Source organism: Canis lupus, chromosome 7, assembly GCF_011100685.1.
Source record: "Canis lupus familiaris isolate Mischka breed German Shepherd chromosome 7, alternate assembly UU_Cfam_GSD_1.0, whole genome shotgun sequence".
NCBI classification, from domain to species: Eukaryota; Metazoa; Chordata; class Mammalia; order Carnivora; family Canidae; genus Canis; species Canis lupus.
In genome coordinates, this window is record NC_049228.1 from 73,373,391 (window position 1) to 73,393,264 (window position 19,874).

Consider the following 19,874-nt stretch of genomic DNA (forward strand, 5'->3'; position numbering starts at 1 on the left):
GTCTCTCATGGTTTGTCACCCTCACTTGATATTTTCACTCATTTTCTCTCCTTTCCCTTTATTCCCTTTCACTAATTTTTATATTCTCCAAATGAATGAGACCATATAATGTTTGTCCTTTTCCAATTGACTTATTTCACTCAGCATAATACCCTCCAGTTCTATCCATGTTGAAGCAAATGGTGGGTATTTGTTGTTTCTAATGGCTGAGTAACATTCCATTGTATACATAGACCACATCTTCTTTATCCATTCACTTTCGATGGACACCGAGGATGCCTCCACAGTTTGACTATTGTGGACGTTGCTGCTATAAATATCGTGGTGCAGGTGTCCCGGCGTTTCCCTCCGTCTGTATCTTTGGGGTAAATCCCCAACCGTGCAATTGCTGGGTCTTAGGGCAGATCTATTTTTAACTCTTTGAGAAACCACACAGTTTTCCAGAGTGGCTGCACCAGTTCACATTCCCACCAACAGTGCAAGAGGGTTCCCTTTTCTCTGCATCCTCTCCAACATTCGTTGTTTCCTGCCTTGTTAATTTTCCCCATTCTCACTAGTGTGAGGTGGGATCTCATTGTGGTTTTGATTAGTATTTCCCTGATGGCCAGTGATGCGGAGCATTTTCTCATGTGCTTGTTGGCCATGTCTATGTCTTCCTCTGTGAGATTCCTGTTCATGTCTTTTGCCCATTTCATGATTGGATTGTTTGTTTCTTTGCTGTTGAGTTTAATAAGTTCTTTATAGATCTTGGATACTAGCCCTTTATCTGATAGGTCACTTGCAAATATATTCTCCCATTCTGTAGGTTGTCTTGTAATTTTGTTGACTGTTTCTTTTGCTGTGCAGAAGCTTTTTATCTTGATGAAGTCCCAATAATTCATTTTTGCTTTTGTTTCTCTTGCCTTCACGGATGTATCTTGCAAGAAGTTGCTGTGGCCAAGTTCAAAAAGGGTATTGCCTGTGTTCTCCTCTAGGATTTTGATGGAATCTTGTCTCACATTTAGATCTTTCATCCATTTTGAGTTTATCTTTGTGTCTGGTGTAAGAGAGTGGTCTAGTTTCATTCTTCTGCATGTGGATGTCCAATTTTCCCAGCACCATTTATTGAAGAGACTGTCCTTTTTACAGTGGATAGTCTTTCCTGCTTTGTCGAATATTAGTTGACCATAAAGATGAGCGTCTACTTCTGAATTCTCTATTCTGTTCCATTGATCTATGTGTCTGTTTTTGTGCCAGTACCACACTGTCTTGATGACCACAGCTTTGTAGTACAACCTGGAATCTGGCATTGTGATGCCCCCAGCTCTGTTTCCTTTTTTGAATATTCCCCTGGCTATTCGGGGTCTTTTCTGATTCTACACAAATCTTAAAATAATTTGTTCCAACTCTATGAAGAAAGTCCATGATATTTTGATAGGGATTGCATTAAACGTTTAAATTGCCCTGAGTAACATCAACATTTTCACAATATTAATTCTGCCAATCCATGAGCATGGAATATTTTTCCATCTCTTTGTGTCTTCCTCAATTTGTTTCAGAAGTGTTCTGAATTTTTTTGGGTATAGATCCTTTACCTCTTCGGTTAGGTTTATTCCTAGATATCTTATGCTTTTTGGTGCAATTGTGAATGGGATTGATTCCTTAATTTCTATTTCTTCAGTCTCATTGTTAGTGTATAGAAATGCCACTGACTTCTGGGCATTGATTTTGTATCCTGCCACACTGCTGAATTGCTGTATGAGTTCTAGCAATCTTGGGGTGGAGTCTTTTGGGTTTTCTATGTACAGTATCATATCATCTGCAAAGAAGGAGAGTTTGACTTCTTCTTTGCCAGTTTGAATGCCTTTTATTTCTTTTTGTTGTCTGATTGCTGAGGCTAGGACTTCTAGTACTTGTTGAATAGCAGTGGTGAGAGTGGACATCCATGTCTTGTTCCTGATCTTAGGGGAAAGGCTCCCAGTACTTCCCCATTGAGAATATTTGCTGTGGGCTTTTCAGAGATGGCTTTTAAGATGCTGAGGAAGGTTCCCTCTATCCCAACACTCTGAAGAGTTTTGATCAGGAATGGATGCTGTATTTTGTCAAATGCTTTCTCTACATCTGTTGAGAGGATCATTTGGTTCTTGTTTTTTCTCTTGCTGATATTTATGATCAATCACATTGATTGCTTTACGAGTGTGGAACCAGCCTTGCATCACGGGGATAAATCCCACTTGGTCATGGTGAATAATCTTCTTAATGTACTATTGGATCCTATTGGCTAGTATCTTGTTGAAAGTTTTTGCATCTGTGTTCATCAGGGATATTGGTCTATAATTCTCCTTTTTGGTGGGGTCTTTGTCTGGTTTTGGGATTAAGGTGATGCTGGCCTCATAGAACGAATTGGGAGGATTCCATCTCTTTCTATCTTTCCGAACAGCCTTAATAGAATAGGTATGATTTCTTCTTTAAACGTTTGATTGAATTCCCCTGGGAAGCCATCTGGCCCTGGACTTTTGTGTCTTGGGAGGTTTTTGATTACTGCTTCAATTTCCTCCCTGGTGATTGGCCTGTTCAGGTTTTCTATTTCTTCCTGTTCCAGTTTTGGTAGTTTGTGGCTTTCCAGAAATGCGTCCATTTCTTCTAGATTGCCTAATTTATTGGTGTATAGCTGCTCATAATATGTTTTAAAATCTTTTGTGTTTCCTTGGTATTGGTGGTGATCTCCTTTCTCATTCATGATTTTATTTATTTTTTAAGTATTTTTTTAAAATTTTATTTATTTATGATAGTCACAGAGAGAGAGAGAGAGAGAGAGAGGCAGAGACACAGGCAGAGGGAGAAGCAGGCTCCATGCACCGGGAGCCCGACGTGGGATTCGATTCCGGGTCTCCAGGATCGCGCCCTGGGCCAAAGACAGGCGCTAAACCGCTGTGCCACCCAGGGATCCCCATGATTTTATTAATTTGAGTCTTTTCTCTCTTTTTTTTAATAAGGCTGGCTAATGGTTTATGTATCTTATTAATTCTTTCAAAGAATCAACTCCTGGTTTTGTTGATCTGTTCCACAGTTCTTCTGGTCTCTATTTCATTGAGTTCTGCTCAAATCTTTATTAACTCTCTTCTTCTGCTGGGTGTAGGATTTATTTGCTGTTTTTTTCTCCAGCTCCTTTAGGTGCAAGGTTAGCTTTTGTATTTGAGTTCTTTCCAGTTTTTGGATGGATGCTTGTATTGCAATGTATTTCCCCCTCAGGACTGCTTTTGCTGTATCCCAAAGATTTTCAATGGTTGTATCTTCATTCTCATTAGTTTCCATGAATCTTTTTAATTCTTCTGTAATTTCCTGGCTGACCCTGTCATCTTTTAGCAGGATGGTCCTTAACCTCCACGTGTTTGAAATCCTTCCAAACTTCTTGTTGTGATTTAGTTCTAGTTTCAAAGAATTATGGTCTGAAAATATGCAGGGGACAATCCCAATCTTTTGGTATCGATTAAGACCTGATTTGTGATCCAGTATGTGGTCTATTCTGGAGAAAGTTCCATGTGCACTTGAGAAGAATGTGTATTCATTTGCGTTTGGATATAAAGTTGTGTAAATATCTGTGAAATCCATCTGGTCCAGTGTATCATTTAGAGCTCTTGTTTCTTTGGAGATGTTGTGCTTAGAAGATCTGTCGATTATAGAAAGTGCTGTGTTCAAGTCACCAAGTATAAGTGTATTATTATCTAAGTATGTCTTAACTTTGGTTATTAATTGATTGATATACTTGGCAGCTCCCACATTTGGGGCATAAGTATTCATGATTGTTAGGTCCTCTTGTTGGATAGATCCTTTAAGTATGATATAGTGTCCCTCTTCATCTCTTACTACAGTCTTTGGGATAAACTTTAATTTATCTGATATAGGGATGGCTACCCCTGCTTTCTTTTGAGGACCATTTGAATGGTAAATGGTTCTCCAACCTTTTATTTTCAGGCTGGTGGTGTCCTTAGGTCTAAAATGAGTCTCTTGTAGACAGCAAATAAATGGGGCTTGCTTTTTTTTTTTTTTTTTTGAGTGCTTGCTTTTTTATCTAGTCTGAAACCCTGTGCCTTTTGATGGGGTCATTAAGCCCATTCACGTTGAGAGTTACTATTGAAAGATATGAATTTAGTGTTAACATGATACCTATTCAGTCCCTGTTTTTGCGGGTTGTTTCCTTGGACTTTCTCTTTCTTTTACAGAGTCCCCCTTAATATTTCTTGCAGAGATGGTTTGGTTGTCACATATTCTTTCAGTTTCTACCTGTCTTGGAAGCTCTTTATCTCTCCTTCCATTCTGAATGAGAGCCTTGCTGGATAAAGTATTCTCGGTTGCATGTTCTTCTCATTTAGGACGCTGAATATATCCTTCCAGCCCTTTCTGGCCTGCCAGGTCTCTGTGGAGAGGTCTGCTGTTAGCCTAATACTTCTCCCCATAAAGGTTAGGGATTTCTTGTCTCTTGCTGCTTTAAGGATCTTCTCTTTATCTTTGGAATTTGCAAGTTTTGCTATTAAATGTCAAGGTATTGAGCGGTTTTTATTGATTTTAGGGGCGGATATCTCTACCTCCTGGATCTGAATGCCTATTTCCCTTAAGTTAGGAAAGTTCTAAGCTATGATTTGTTCAAAATCATATTCTGGACCTCTGTCCCTTTCAGCGCCCTGGGGAACCCCAATTAAACATAAATTTTTTCCTTCTGAGGCTGTCATTTATTTCCCTTAACCTATCCTCATGATCTTTTCATTGTTTTTCTCTTTTTAGGTCAGTTTCTCTCCTTGCCATCAACTTGTCTTCTATGTCACTCACTGATTCTTCTACCTCATTAACCCTCGTTGTTAGGACCTCCAATTTGGATTGCATCTCATTTCATTTTAAATTTTGGCCTGATTAGATCTAAATTCTGCAGTCATGAAGTCTCTTGAATCCTTTATGCTTTTTTTCTAGAGCCACCAGTAGCTTCATAATTGTGCTTCTGAATTGGCTTTCTGACATTGAATTGTAATCCAAATTTTGTAACTCTATGGGAGAAAGTACTGTTTCTGATTCTTTCTTTTGTGGTGAGTTTTTCCTTCTAATCATTTTGCTCAGTGCAGAGTGGCCAAAAACAAGTTGTACTGGGAAAAGGAGAAAAAGAGAGAAAAAAAGGGGGGGGGACAAACAGAAAACAAAAAACAAAGGGGGGGAGTATCCTCTGATTCTATATACTGTAAATCCCTTGACATCCCCTGGAACTTTCCAGCGCTGCTTGGTCAATAACTTGCTTTTCCCCTGTCCTTCCAGCTGGTCTTCTGGGGCAGGGGCCTACTGTGCTGATTCTCAGGTGTGTGCACCTGGGGGAGCTGCCCAGCCCCCTGCCAGGTGCATGGCTCAGTGGGAGCTGTTTATCCTGTGACGCCCCTGCTCAGTCCCAGGTACAAGGTGACACCAGAAGGAACAACAGTGGCGGTGGCCAGCTCTCCAGCTCTGGAGTTAGCTCCCGCAGTAACTACCACAGCTCCCCAGTCCACAGGGGCCTGGATGTTCCGCGGACGGGGAGCTCCCATCTGCACAGCTCGGGGCCACCTGGCAGTAGGAGCGTCCTTGCTGCCCTGTGTCCTTCCGGCCTCTGCCTGTCCCAGGGGGAGAGCCGGATCTTGGGCTGTGTCCCCCAGCGCCCGCTCTGGGGCCTGTGCCGCTGGAATTGTGCTCCCAGGGCCGCGCGGCCCCCTCCTCGGGGAGCCGCCGCTGGAGCCGCTGCCCGAGCTGGTCCCTGCCATTCATATTTCTTTTGTGAGTTATCTGTTCAAATATTTTGTTTGTTTTTAATAAGTTATAAGATTTTTGTTTCATATTCTGGACATAAGAGCAGGATTGCTCTTGAATAGTTCTTTTCATCTTATTTCATCTGAGAATGTTTCTTTTTCTCTTTTACCCCTGAAAGATATTTTCATATTTTCCCTGGATGTGGAATTCTGGGTTGGTAAGCTCTTGGAGTGCATTAAAAATGTGGTTCTTCTGTCTTCTGGCCATCATTGTTTCTCTTTAGAAATTCATGGATATTTGCGTCATTGTTCCCCCATATGTAATGTGTGCTTTTTTTTCTCCTTCTGCTTTCCAGAATTCTTTAGTTATCTTTGGATTTTAGAAGTTGGGCTATTGTGTTGAGGCAATGTTTTCTTTGATTTTTTTTCTGTATGATTCTTGCTAAGTATCTTGAATTTTATGTAAATGTATGCTTTTCACTAAATTGGGGAAGTATTTTGCCATTCTTGCTAAAGATATTTTATCTGCTGCAATCTCTCTTCTCTCTGTGGGACTCTAATTATACTATAGTAAATCTTTAGATACTGCCTACAGGCACCTGAGACTGTTTTTTTTTTTTTTCAATCTTTTATCTCTATTTGATAGGTTAGGTAACTTATGTTGTTGTATATTCAAATTTACCGATCCTTTCCTTTATCATCTCTATTCTGATATTTAATCTATCTAGTTTTTTTTTTCACTTCAGATATTGTATTTTTCAGTTCAATGATTTTCAATTGCTTCCTTTTTCTACTTTCCATCTCTGTTGAGAATTTGTATCATTTCATTCATATCAAATGTGTTTTTCCTGACCTTATGAAGCATAGATAAAATAGCTAGCTTAATATCTTTGATAATTCTGTCTTGAGATTGGCATTTGTTGACTGTTATTTTCCCTTGAGAATTCATATATTTTCCTAGTTGTATGTTGAGAGATTTTGAATTGTATCCTGGACATTGCAGATGTTATATATTATAACCCCTGGGTCCTGTTGTAAGTCTCTGAGGCATTATTTTTTTTTTTTAATTTTTATTTATTTGTGATAGTCACAGAGAGAGAGAGAGAGAATGAGGCAGAGACACAGGCAGAGGGAGAAGCAGGCTCCATGCACCGGGAGCCCGACGTGGGATTCGATCCCGGGTCTCCAGGATCGCGCCCTGGGCCAAAGGCAGGCGCCAAACCGCTGCGCCACCCAGGGATCCCTCTCTGAGGCATTATTGATGTTGAAATTAATTATGTTCAGACCCTGAGTTCTCTCTCATTTTCTGTTTTATCAATTTTAAAAACATAAATATGCATATCTTTCTACTTGACTTTGGAGATCTTATAAGAGCAATATTTCATTTATTCACCCAGTCACTTTAGTAATTTAGGATGCCTCTTTTTCTTCCCTCCACCCCCTATTTATTTCAGTTCCAGTATAACACTTGATAAAAAAGGGAAAGGTGTTCTCTTTTGATTGGCCTACTAAGAAGTGCTTTGTGCTTTCTTCAGTTCACTTCTGATCTCACCTAGAAGATCAAAAGTGTTGCAGAGAGTCTTCTAATTTTGGACATTTTCTCTCAGCCACCCTTAATGAACTTATCCTGCCAGGTCATTCCTACTTTTTCTTTTGCCTTTTTACTTGTATTGCTTCTTTAATTCCATATTCAATTTAATCAGGCCTCAAGGGTGCAGAATTGCATTTAAATCAGACAGTATTAATCCTACTCCCCACTTCCACCTAATCCTGACTACCTTTCTAGTCTGGTTGTAGAGCCTCACATCTAACCTCTGATGTGTCTGTCCCTCACTAGCTCCCAACTGCTCTCTCAACTGATGTTCTTGCCTTGCTTTTCTTTTCTAACCATCTAGTAGAGACACAACTCTATAAGTTATGCAGTCTTCAATTTCTATCAAAGCTTTTACTGCTTTTTGTTTATAACAGACAATCACATTTGGATTTTGAACACATGCTAAAAATTAAATTATTCATGAAATACTTGATGCTTCTAATGGTTCTGGCTAAAACAAACTGCCAAAAACTTTTCTTTTACGTAGCTATATATTCTTCTGATTATGTAAACAAAGACTACAGCTCTTCAATATTCAAACTGGAGTTGTCCTTTAATACAAAGAGTTTCTGCTACTGCTACTGGTGAAGAAAGGAGAGTCACCAAGGAGCACTATCATTATTAAGAAATCTAGCAAGACTTCCTTATTTATGCATCACTAATTCCCTTGTATTTTTTTTAAAGATTGTATTTATTTATCCATAGAGACACAGAGAGAGAGAGAGAGAGAGAGAGAGAGAGAGAGAGAGAGGCAGAGACACGGGCAGAGGGAGAAGCAGGCTCCATGCAGAGAGCCCGACGTGGGACTCGATCCCAGGTCTCCAGGAGGATCACACCCCAGGCCGCAGGCGGCGCTAAACCGCTGCACCACGGGGGTTGCCCAATTCCCTTGTATTTTTTTAAATTTTTATTTATTTATGATAGTCACACACAGAGAGAGGCAGAGACATAGGCAGAGGGAGAAGCAGGCTCCATGTACCGGGAGCCTGACGTGGGATTCGATCCCGGGTCTCCAGGATTGCGCCCTGAGCCAAAGGCAGGCGCCAAACCGCTGGGCCACCCAGGGATCCCAATTCCCTTGTATTTTAAAAGAAATAATTACTTTTAGAAAATAAAACGTGGTAAGAGGAACCATTTTCAGAATCCAGAAGAGGGCAGCCCGGGTGGCTCAGCGGTTTAGCGTCGCCTTCAGCCCAGGGCCTGATCCTGAAGACCTGGGATCGAGTCCCCACGTCGGGCTCCCTGTGTGGAGCCTGCTTCTCTCTCTGCCTGTCTCTCTCTCTCTCTCTCTCTCTCTCTCTCTATCTCTCCTTAATAAGTAAGTAAATAAAAAAATCTTTAAAAAAAGAATCCAGAAGTATCTACGAATAGCTATTTTATGGAAGAAACCCCATCAAAACCCAGCAGTGCTTAGAAAATGCATATGAGCAGTAAAGCCCAATAAGAGCTTGTTAGCTGGTTTTCCTTCATTGTAGTTCTAAAGGCCACCTTGATGTTTCCTTAACCAGGGCTCAATGGTGATCTTAACACACCTTGGAGGCAGCAGTGTCTAAGCTCTCTTCTCATTGGTCAGCTCTTTTTTCACCGTGTCCTCATTTCTCTTCATTCGACCAGCTAAGACATTGTATTTCAGATGTTCTCACCATCTTCTCAAACTCAATACATTCAAAACTTAAGCTTATGATTTTCCTCTTTATCTCCTGTTCATGGAACCACCATTTTCAGTGCTCCAAGCTTCCTGCTGAGCCTCATAATTTCTTATTGCCTAAAAATTAAGATGTTGCTGGAGCCTCTAAACATTCTTTTGTGGTTCTCTTGTTCTTTGTCACTGCCCTGGTTGTCAGCCACTTAGTCTTGCTCAAATGGTGGATACAGGCTACACTCTCCGGCCACTCTGTCATTTCAAATGTACCATCTTGTCACAGCATTCCTCAGAGAGAAAACCCTAATGCTTCACAAAGCATCCTGGTGTCTCCTTCCTTACCTGCTTGACTTATGGGCTGACCATTATCAGGCCCCATCCACTCTGCTCTCTCTCTCATCCCTTCCTTTGCTCCTGGTAGTGCCCTTTCTTCACTAGACTGCTGTGTCAAGCTCCCATACCCCCTGCTCCACACCCAACCACCACTATGCATGCATATGAAAACACTTCATAAATTGGGCCCCAGCCCAGAAATGCACCTATTTTTTACTTCCAAATTTTTATTTAAATTCTGATTAGCTAACATATAGTGTAATATTGGTTTCAGGAGTAGAATTCAGTGATTCATCACTCACATATAACACCCAGTGCTCATCATAACAAATGCCCTCGTAAATACCCATCAACCATTTAGCCCACCCTCCACCCACATTCCTCCATCAATCTTTGGTTTGTTCTGTATCCTTAAGAGTCTCTTATGGCTGACCTCCCATAGTTCATTTTGCTTGTATTTCTCTTGAGAGTATTTCATCTCTCCAAAGAGAGATGTCTAATAAAAAGTTGCTGTGGCCAAAGTCTGTCTCTTATAAGAGGTTGCTGCCTGTGTTCTCTAGGATTTTGATGGTTTCCTGTCTCACATTTAGGTGTTTCATCCATTTTGAATTTATTTTTGTGTATGATGTAACAACGTGGTCCTATTTCATTGTTCTGCATGTGGCTGTCCAATTTTTCCAACACCATTTGTTGAAGAGACTGTCTTTTTTCCATTGGATATTCTTTCTTGCTTTGTTGAAGATTAGTTGACCATATACTTGTGGGTCCATTTCTGAGTTTTCTATCCTGTTCCTTTGATCTATGTGTCTGTTTTTGTGCCAGTACCATACTGTTTTGATGATTACAGCTTTGCAATAAAACTTGAAGTCTGTAATCATGATGTTTCCCACTTTTTCAATCCTGAAAAAGATTGCGCTTTGGCTATTTGTGGTTTTTGGTGGTTCCATATACATTTTACGATTTTTGTTCTAGCTCTGTGAAAGATGCTGGTGGTATTTTGATAGGGATTCCCTTAAATATGTAGATTGCTTTGAGTAGTATAGACATTTTAACAATGTTTGTTCTTCCAATCCATGAACATGGAATTTTTTTCCCCATTTCTTTGTGTCCTCTTCAGTTTCTTTCATAAGTAATCTATAGTTTTCAGAGCACATATCTTTTACTTCTTTGGTTAGGTTTATTCCTAGGTATCTTATTATTTTTGGCGCAAATGCCCATATTGTGTAATCTGTGAGACCTAGTTACAGTTAGCTCTTTAAACCTTCCTAGACTACTCATGGTACTTCTATGCTATGGTACCACAATTTGGCCTTGGATACTAGTATTTTAAAGTGAATATACGTATGCCTTCTGGGCCCAGAAGTTCTAATAGAGCACTTTATTTTCCTCACAATCTCTGGTTTGAACATTATTACTTAATTCATAAGCCTGTGCTGATATATTGTTGTTCCATATTCAGCTTTGTGTGTATAATCCCTAATTACAATGCATTTTTTATTGTAAAGACGGTATAGGAAAATTAATAGAGCAATGGAGTATTATATAAATTGGACCTTCTAAAGTTGTACCAGCTGTATTAAATGAGTTGGTTAGTTTTCGTTTTCTTATTTTTGATAAAGCTTGACTTTAAACTAACTGGTGATTGGACTTTTTGTGAGCAGGTGTGACTGAGGATTAAATTTCACTAAGGCCAATATTATTGGCTTACCCTGGTGTTCTTCCTTTTGAGTCAATTTTAATATTTCCTAAATGTGTACCTTTTGTGTGTGTGTGTACCTTTTTTGATATTGGTGCCATAACCTCACTCACAGATGAAAAAATTGAGGCTTAAAAACTGCTGGTGCTGTGAAAAAAAGTATGGTGGTTCCTCAAAAAATTAGAAGTAGATTTGCCATATGATCCAGTAATTCCACTTCTGAAAATATACCCAAAAGAACTGTTCAAGTGGAGACTTGAACAAATATTTATACACTGATGTTCATAGTAGCTTTATTCATAAGAGCCAAAAGGCAGAAGCAACCACAACACCCACTGATGCATGAATGGATGAACAAAATATGGTATATACAAGTGGGATACTACTCAGTGTTAAAAAGGAAAGAAGTTCTGACCCGTGCCACAACATAGATAAACCTGTAGGAGGTTATGCTAAATGAAATAAGCCAGTCACAGAATGACAAATACTGAATGATTCCAGTTATATGAGACAAGTAGAGCAGTTAAACTTATTAAGACAGAAAGTAGGGTGGTAGCTGCCAGGGCCTGGGGAGAGGAGAATGAGGAGTTAGTGTTTCTTGGATACGTAGTTTGTTTTGCAAGATGAAAGGAATCCTGGAGCCTATGGTGGTGACGGTTGCTCAACAGAATGACTCTACTCAATATCACAGACCTGTAAAACTTAAAAATGGTTAAAATGATAAATTTTTACATTAGCCGTATTTCACTACAATTAAGGAAAAACCAGTGATGGATTAACAGGCAGACTAAGCAAACACTTGGGTCCCCAAAAGTAGGTTTTGAAAAAAATCTGATGTTTCAGTAAAAGTATTGTGGGAAAAATATGATCTTCAATGAATTTTGTTGCATGTCTTTTAGGCTATAGATTTTTTTTAAATTTTGAATCATTTGGTAGTGAGGAAAGGAATATCAATCTTTTTAGGTCCTGGGGCCTATAAGTGGGGTTGCCAAATTTAACAAATAAAAAATATAGGCTGTCATGCAATAGTTAGGACAGGCTGTTACTAAATGTGGTTCATCGTTCATCTGAAATTCAAACTTAACTGGGTATCCTCCTGTATTTTATCTGACAACCTAACTCTAAAGAGCTGAATCCTCACATTAGATCATAAGGATGGAGACCTCGTGATAGGAATAGGGTTCATGTAAGAACAGACACCAGAGCTCACTCTATCTGCCATTTGAGGAACTAGCAAGAAGGTGGCTGTCTGCAAGCCAGAAAAGAATCCTAATCAAAACCCAACCCAACAAGCATCCCAGTCTCAGACTTGCAGCCTCTAGAACTGTGTTAAGTAAATTTCTCTTGTTTAAGTCACCCAGTCTAGGGGATTTTTTTTTAAAGATTTTATTTATTCATGAGAGACATAGAGAAAGGCAGAGACACAGGCAGAGGGAGGAAGCAGGCTCCATGATGGGAGCCTGATGCAGAACTTGATCCCAGGACTCCAGGATCATGCCCTGGGCCGAAGGCAGGCGCTGAACTGCTGAGCCACCCAGGGATCCCTCCCTAGGGGATTTTTTTTATGTCAGGCCAAGCTAAGACAATATAACTTAAAGGAAGCAAATTGACCAAAAAACTGAAATTTAGTTACTTTTCATATATCTCAATGTCTGTTGATGGGTCAACAATATTATAAACACATACATAATTCATAATTCTACCTATTTACTGTATAATGTTTTTTATGGTCTTAATTTATAAACAACAAAATTACTAATTATGTTATAATTGAGATTTTTTACATAATTATGTGTTAAACAGTTTACATTTCTATTGATAACAATGATCTAAGGATTTAAAAATAAAATGTAATCGGATTAAAGTATGAAATTTCACAATAAGTGAATATAAACGCAAAACAAACAAAAAACAAAAACAAAAATTAAGAGTGGAATCCCGCCTTGCTCAGAGAGGTTAAGGAACCAGCATAAGGCCCTGCAGTGAGTCAGAGCCAGGTATCTGACCTGGAGCTCAGCTTCTTTACCATCACGTAGAGACATCTAAACTCAGGTTGCTCTACTTTGTACTCAATGTAAGGCCTAAGGGGAGAGAAGTTGACTGTCCTCTGAGAGGATCTTTTAAGAGAGGCCTTGTGAGTAGTTCTAATTATGAAAAGCCCAGAGTCTCTTTCAGCTCTAGTAAGTAGTAAGTGTTGAAAGTAAATAGAAAGGTGGTAGAGAGGGATAGGAACATACTCTGTGCAAATCTATAGTCTGCTCTCTGCCATGGTTTGGATCACTTCCTCCCCCAACTTGGTGGACCAGCTTCTAGAATGTCCACACCTTCATCTCCACTCTAGAGGGTTTCCACGGAAACACAAACAGAAAGGCCACCCCCTGTGCAGTGAGGGGCCCCTTCTGCATTTTCATGCTGAGATGGCTAATGCTCCTTTCCTAATCCAGCTGTCCAAGCCAGCTGCCTAGAGACTGCACTTATCTGCATTCCTTAAATTGCCAGTTGCTACGGAACAACCAGCACTTTGACAGTTGGTTGTTACCTTTCTCTAGTATCTTCAAGCAGATACTAAATTGCAAAGGATTACATATTTCAGAGACATTAGCCAGGAGGTACAAATAGCTGCCAGGGTTCTGAAACATGAGCAAGGTGAAGAAGAAAAGACAGGGACCAGGACCACCGTTGCCTTCCTTGTTTATCAAATTAAAACCTCTCACAGAAATAGAAGTTGAATCTATCACTTTCCATATTGTAAAAGTAGATCACTGCTAAGTGAGGTAGAGACCTCTTTTCAAGTAAGAATTTGAAAAACAAGAGCATTTTCCAGAAGTGTGTGGGATAGCAGCCATTTTGACACAGACATGGCCACAGAGCAGAATGAAAATAATTTGTAGGGAACCACATGAAACATCAAAAAGTTGGGTTTAAAACTGCTCGGTTCATTAAAAGAATATATGTGTGTGGCTTTAAGATTTTCTTTTAGAAATCACACACATTCTCCCAGAAAAAGTTATTGATCAAGGGGAAAAATTATATGTTTTTTTTTTTTCCTTGTGGTCCTGAAATAGGCTCTTTTAGGTCAGGTCTTGATTAAACAGCAATATATCTAAAGGAGGTTCCATGTCCTTCCTCTGCCCTCTTTGCTCCCTGTGACTCTTGGAGCCTATATAAAGTCTTCTGTGGCACAAGCTGCTGCCCTCTGCTGAAATATCACTAATAGCATTGGTGGTCTGTTGCAGAATTCAGAGCTCCACAATTTTGATTAAAAAAATGAAAATGTTCATTCTGTTCTAATCTGTTACAGGATGTAGTGATACTTTATTATTATTTTATTATTTTTTACTGACTTAAAAATCATTTTCTAGGGTTGAAATTAACTTTCTAGAAAGGATGTGCCAGAATGCTGGTTGGTTCCAACATTTGTATAAGCAAGCCTCTTTAGACTTTAGACACTGTATACAATAGTTTTTTCCTCTCTCTTAGAAATAGGATCTTATCTGGTGGTTGCAAAATGGATTTTTCCCCCAGCTCTTCAAATTAAGATTGATGCAGCTGACATTCTCTTTTTTTATTATTAACTATTCAGTCTTTAAGGACATTTTTTAAAAATTGAAGTACAGTTGATACACAGTATTAGATTAGTTTCAGGTGTACGATACAGTGATTATTGGATAAGTCTGTATGTGATGCTGTGCTCACTACTCCTGTAGTTACCATCTGTCTCCACACCACATTATTACAGCATCACTATTTTCTCTATTACTTTTATCCACATTACTTATTCATTCCATAACTGAAAGTCTGTACATCCCACCCCCCTTCACCCAATTCTGCTCATTCCCCCACCCCACTTCCCTAGCCACCATCAGTTTGTTCTCTATTTATGGGTCTTTTCCTTCTTTTGTTCATTTTATATGTATACTTTTCACTCTTCTATTCATTCATCTATTGATGGACACTGGTGTTGCTTCCATATCTTGGCTATTGAAGATAATGCTGCAGTAAACATAGAAGTGTTTATCTTTTTGAATTAGTGTTTTTGTTTACCTTGGGTAAATATCAAGTAGTGGAATTAGTGGATCATATATTATTTCTATTTTTAATTTTTTGAGGAATCTCTATGCTGTTTTCCACAGTGGCTGCACCAATCTGCATTCCCACCATTAGTAGTCAAGGATTCCTTTTTCTCCACATCCTTGCTAACACTTATTATTTCTTGTCCTTTTGATTCTAACCATCTGACAAGTATAAGGTAATATTTCATTGAAGTTTTGATTTGTATTTCCCTGATGACTAGTGATGTGGAGCATCTTTTCATGTGTCTGTTGGCCATCTGTATGTCTTCTTTGGAAAGTGTTCAGGTCCCCTGCCCATTTTTTAATCTGATTAGTTGGGTTTTTTTATTTTGAGTTGTAGAAGTTCTTTATGTATTTCAGATATTAACTCCTTATCAAATGTATCATTTACAAATATCTTCTTCCAGTCAGTAGGTTACCTCCTTGTTTTGTTGATGGTTTCCTTTCACTGTGAAAAAAGCCTTTTATTTTGGTGTAGTCTCAATAGTTTATTTTTGCTTTTCCCCCCACTTACCTAAGGAAGCATATCTAGATGGGTCTTTTTTTAATCCATTCTGCCTCCATGTATCTTCTGATGAGAGCATTTAGTCCATTTATATTTAAAGTAGTTATTGCTGTTTCTTTCCTTTTTCTTTTTTTTTCTTTTTTTACTGGTTTTTATAGTTTTTCCTCCGTCTTTTCTACCTTGGTCTCTTCTTGCAATTGAGGACTTTCTGTAGTGTCACGTTTGGCTTTCTCTTTATCACATGTTTTGGGTTTTTGGTTGCCATGAGCTCATATATAGAATCCTAAGTATACAGCAATGTATATTAAGTCGTATGGTCACTTTCATTACCACGTCTCCATCCCTCTTGCCATTCTGTATGTGCTCTGTGATACAGAAGCCATTCAGTCCTCAGTTGTTCAGGAGGACTTGCTCTATAAATAGGTGTATATTTGGTGTGTCCGTGGAAGTTGTGAGTTCAGGGTCTTCCTACACTGCCATCCTGGACCCGACCCAAATACTTTATAAAACTCAAAATATATATAAAACATGAAAAACCGTCAAGTAATCAATAGAATATTCAATGTTTATGAAGAAAAGGGGCCAATGAATTCAATTTACATTTTAAACTATTTAATAGAGGTATTTGTTGTGTACATGATTTTAGTTTACTATAAACACAAAATTTCTCTCTGGAAACATTTAACCTGAGTGGAAAATGAAATTTTAATTCACAAAAACAATTATCAATATATAAGTAATGATTCCCAACTGGGAAGTTTCTCTGAAGCTCAGGGTTCAGACCCAGGACAGGAATGAGGGAAAACTCCTTGTAGGTCAAAAGCTCTGCTGAAGTCATAGGATTGTACGTGTGAGTCCTTAATCAAAGTGAGCTTTCTCAAACACCCCCGGAAGGATGTCTGGCTGCTCAAGCAGTTTTGCTTTATATCAGCTGTTAAAGAAGACAGGAAAAATCTTGCTTAATTTTGTTAAATGACATAGATAGCACATTAGGAACAGATATAATATCAATTGGTTTTTCTATCAAAATTAGAATAATATTCTTCTACATATGTTGCTTCAGAGATAAGTGAATGAAAACTCCTGAGTCACAACTGTGCCTTAACTGTGTCACAACTTGATTAAGTAAGTTATTTGTAACAATTATGTAGGATGTCTGAAGTGCATAATTCAAATCCAGAACCAGTGTGAGAGAATAAGATCATGTCTGTCCCCTAAAATGATTTCCTGTTCTGAGGATCATCTAAGATGAATCACCTCAGTAAAGTCATCTAGCTTACTTTACATTCATTTAATATTCTCAGAATCTTACCTAATGGTGAATTTATATGTGTAGATTATTTTAATTTTTCCAGGAATTCCTAGGTATTTGAAATAATTTTTCTAAAAATGTAAAGGATTTGTCGCCCAAACATGTATTTTTCTTAATCTCAATTCTGTATCCACCTGAACTAAGACTTCCCTTAGTGACAGTGCCTCTTAAAAGTGAATAGGCAAAGCAGACATCCATACGTACCAGGATAGCCACCGACATAAATGGGATCAATGGTGTCTGCTGAGGTGGACTGAGTGTGTGGACTTTCAGCACGAACTGCATCCCCATCAACAATCAGAACCAAGCGGTGTTTGCTCTTCTGAGCTTGAAGTGTGTGCCATTTTCCATCACAGAGAGTAGTGATAGCTTTGGGCTTGTATATGGCTGTTATCCTACCAGCACCATTGTTAACATGAAATAAGATCTGAACCAACAAAAGACAGGCAGATATACCTTGGTGAATCTTTCCATATTTAAGGAACACAATCCATTTATATAATGCTCTTGGAGTGGATAAAATCCTAACATTCTCCTAAAAATGAGGGCAAAACTATGAAAACCAGTGATTTTGAAAAATAGACCCTTAAAGGATTCTAATTTCATTACTCCCCAACTTACAGAAAGGACCAATGACCACCTCCATGAGAATCAGCCTGAGCCACTGTTTTTGCATTACATCCTCAAATCAGTGGCTCATATTTAAGATAGCAGGAGCTGATGGGTTTACTGGGGGGCAGTTTATAGCAGCTGGCTAGCAGGTCTGAAGGAACATTTACTCACTGTCTGTAGACGCTCTACCACAGCAGGTGGTAACACAAATCTAAGACTTGCAAAAGATGGCAGGGAAGAATGATAAGTATAGTGTTGTAAGGCAGTTATGCTGCATGTGAGGTGGCTCAGGGGGACTGTAACAAATTACAGATGTCGATTAAGTCCTTGGGCAACAGCTAAGAAAAGTTTTAAAGGAAAAATAAGCTAATAATAGAGGTAAAACATACATCAGAAATTACATTTTTGGCAAGTGTTACACTTCTGATAACATTTTCCAGATATCACATCAAAATGTCCAAATGGATACAAAATTTTTCAAGATTCTTTTTGAAGTACAGATGAGGAAGCATTTTGCTGTGAGCCACAGCATAGAGAGGCAAGCAGTATGATGTAGAGGCAGGCAGCTTTGTTGCAGACATGAGGACGAAAGAAGAGGGGGTGAAGGGCAAGGGATAGATACTTTCTTATATCCTCCTCACCCACATTTTAGGATGTCCTAGGAGCCAGAAACCCAATGGGAAAAAGCAGAATTACTAGAAACAAGCAAGTAAGATTGGGAAAAATCTAGAGCGCAATGACTTGTTCCTTCCCTTACAGGAGGCAGTAGCTTCAGAAGATTCAAGCATCTTAGTCCCAGAGCAACACAAGTTGGCCATAGAGAAAGAGAAATGCTGCCAAGTGCAGCAGGTAGAGAGTGGACTTGCGATGCCTCTTCTGCCCTCCCCGCACGGCCTCTGAGTGGCCTGGCCAAAATTCCCCAGTTCTCATGTGACCCTTTGGGGGATGCAGCACATGGCTGAAGAGGAGGAGGCAGCAGTGCCCTGACGGGATGGGAAGCCTGATCTGCAAAGGATGTTGGCGAATCTCTAGGCTCAGTCCCCACACACTGGTGATGCTGCGACCTCAGACCACTCTTCACAACTTGCCAGGGACAACTGGCCTAGTACACAAAACACGGAGGCTGAGCCTGAAAACCAGGACAGTTCAGTCATAGTCTTGACTACTGTCAGGAGAGCTTGCAGCAAAGGAAAAGGAGAAGAAAGGCTCTCTTCCCTTGCACCCAGATGGCACCAGTGGGGTGAGGAAGGAGAATGAGAACCAGGAGAAACTCTGGAAGCACTTTTCAGGCAAAAGAGACTAAGGTACCTCTAATTGTTAAGGACTGAAGGCTGAAAGCAGAACAGCTATAGAAATGTATGTTTTTAGCATTAAAAAAAAATTATACGGTGGTATATCCATCACATGGAATACTCTGCAATAAAAAGAAATGGACTATTGATACACAGAACAACCCAGATCAACTCCCAGGAAATTAAGCTGAGTATAAAAAGCCAATCTCTGGAGGGTATATACTGAGTCATAGCATGTGTGCAACAGTCCTGAAATAACAGAGAGCTGCAGAACAGGTTAGTGGTTGCCCAGGATTAGGAAGAGAGTTGGTGTGGATATGAAGGGGTGGCTACAGGGAGCACTGTGGTAATGGTACAGTTAAGTGTCTTGATTGTGAGGGTGGACACATAAAGCTAAACAAGATACACATGATAAAATTGTATAGAGCTACACACACGAGCACACATACAACTAGTGCAACTGCAAAAACCTGTGGATTATGCAAATGTCAATTTCATGGATTTGATATTGTATAAGATGCTAACACAGCAGGAGCCTGGGAGAAGGGTGCAAGAGGACCTCCCTGTACATTTTATTATAATTTGCTCTCAATCTAGAATTATTTCCAAATAAGTTAACAAATATTAGGGAGGGAAAGAGCATCAGGTTGGCAAATGGTGTATTACAAGTTGTAATTTGGCTTTAAATTTAATTTCAAGGCTTTTTTTTTTGTCATTTGTAATCTTTTCAGGATTAATTGAAGCTTTTCTTCATTCTGCTGAAATGGATCATTGGACATTTGGATCTGGGTATTTCTGCTGTTTCTCAGTTTCTCTGTTTCTGAAGCTGGGGTAGGCAGGCACCCCATCGAGATTAAGTACCTACCTTGCCATTCACAATCTCTAATCCAATGGCATCTACTTTGGCACTGCTGATCCCCAAGAGGACACCATTCTCAGAAGTGGTACGAAATTCCAGTGTGATGTTTACATCTGATCCGACTTTGTAGCCCTCTTTGACTGAAAAATACAAAGATAACCCCAAGTTAGGCATGAGCCTGGCCCAAGAAAGCTCGGGGTCAGAGAGGCTGTGGG

At 39.4% G+C, this 19,874-nt stretch overlaps 1 protein-coding gene across 1 annotated transcript in view; it reads right to left on the reverse strand.

Moving 5' to 3' along the window:
- Positions 1 to 16,174: 16,174 nt before the first annotated feature.
- LAMA1 (laminin subunit alpha 1) overlaps positions 16,175 to 19,874 on the reverse strand; it is a 155,273-nt gene continuing 151,573 nt past the window's right edge. Inside the window, exons 61-63 of the mRNA XM_038543810.1 lie at positions 19,666 to 19,799; positions 17,101 to 17,323; positions 16,175 to 16,515 (exon numbers count right to left, since the gene is read on the reverse strand). Of these exons, the coding sequence (XP_038399738.1) occupies positions 16,355 to 16,515; positions 17,101 to 17,323; positions 19,666 to 19,799 (518 nt within the window). The 3' untranslated portion in view covers positions 16,175 to 16,354. The remainder of the gene's footprint in view (positions 16,516 to 17,100; positions 17,324 to 19,665; positions 19,800 to 19,874) is intronic.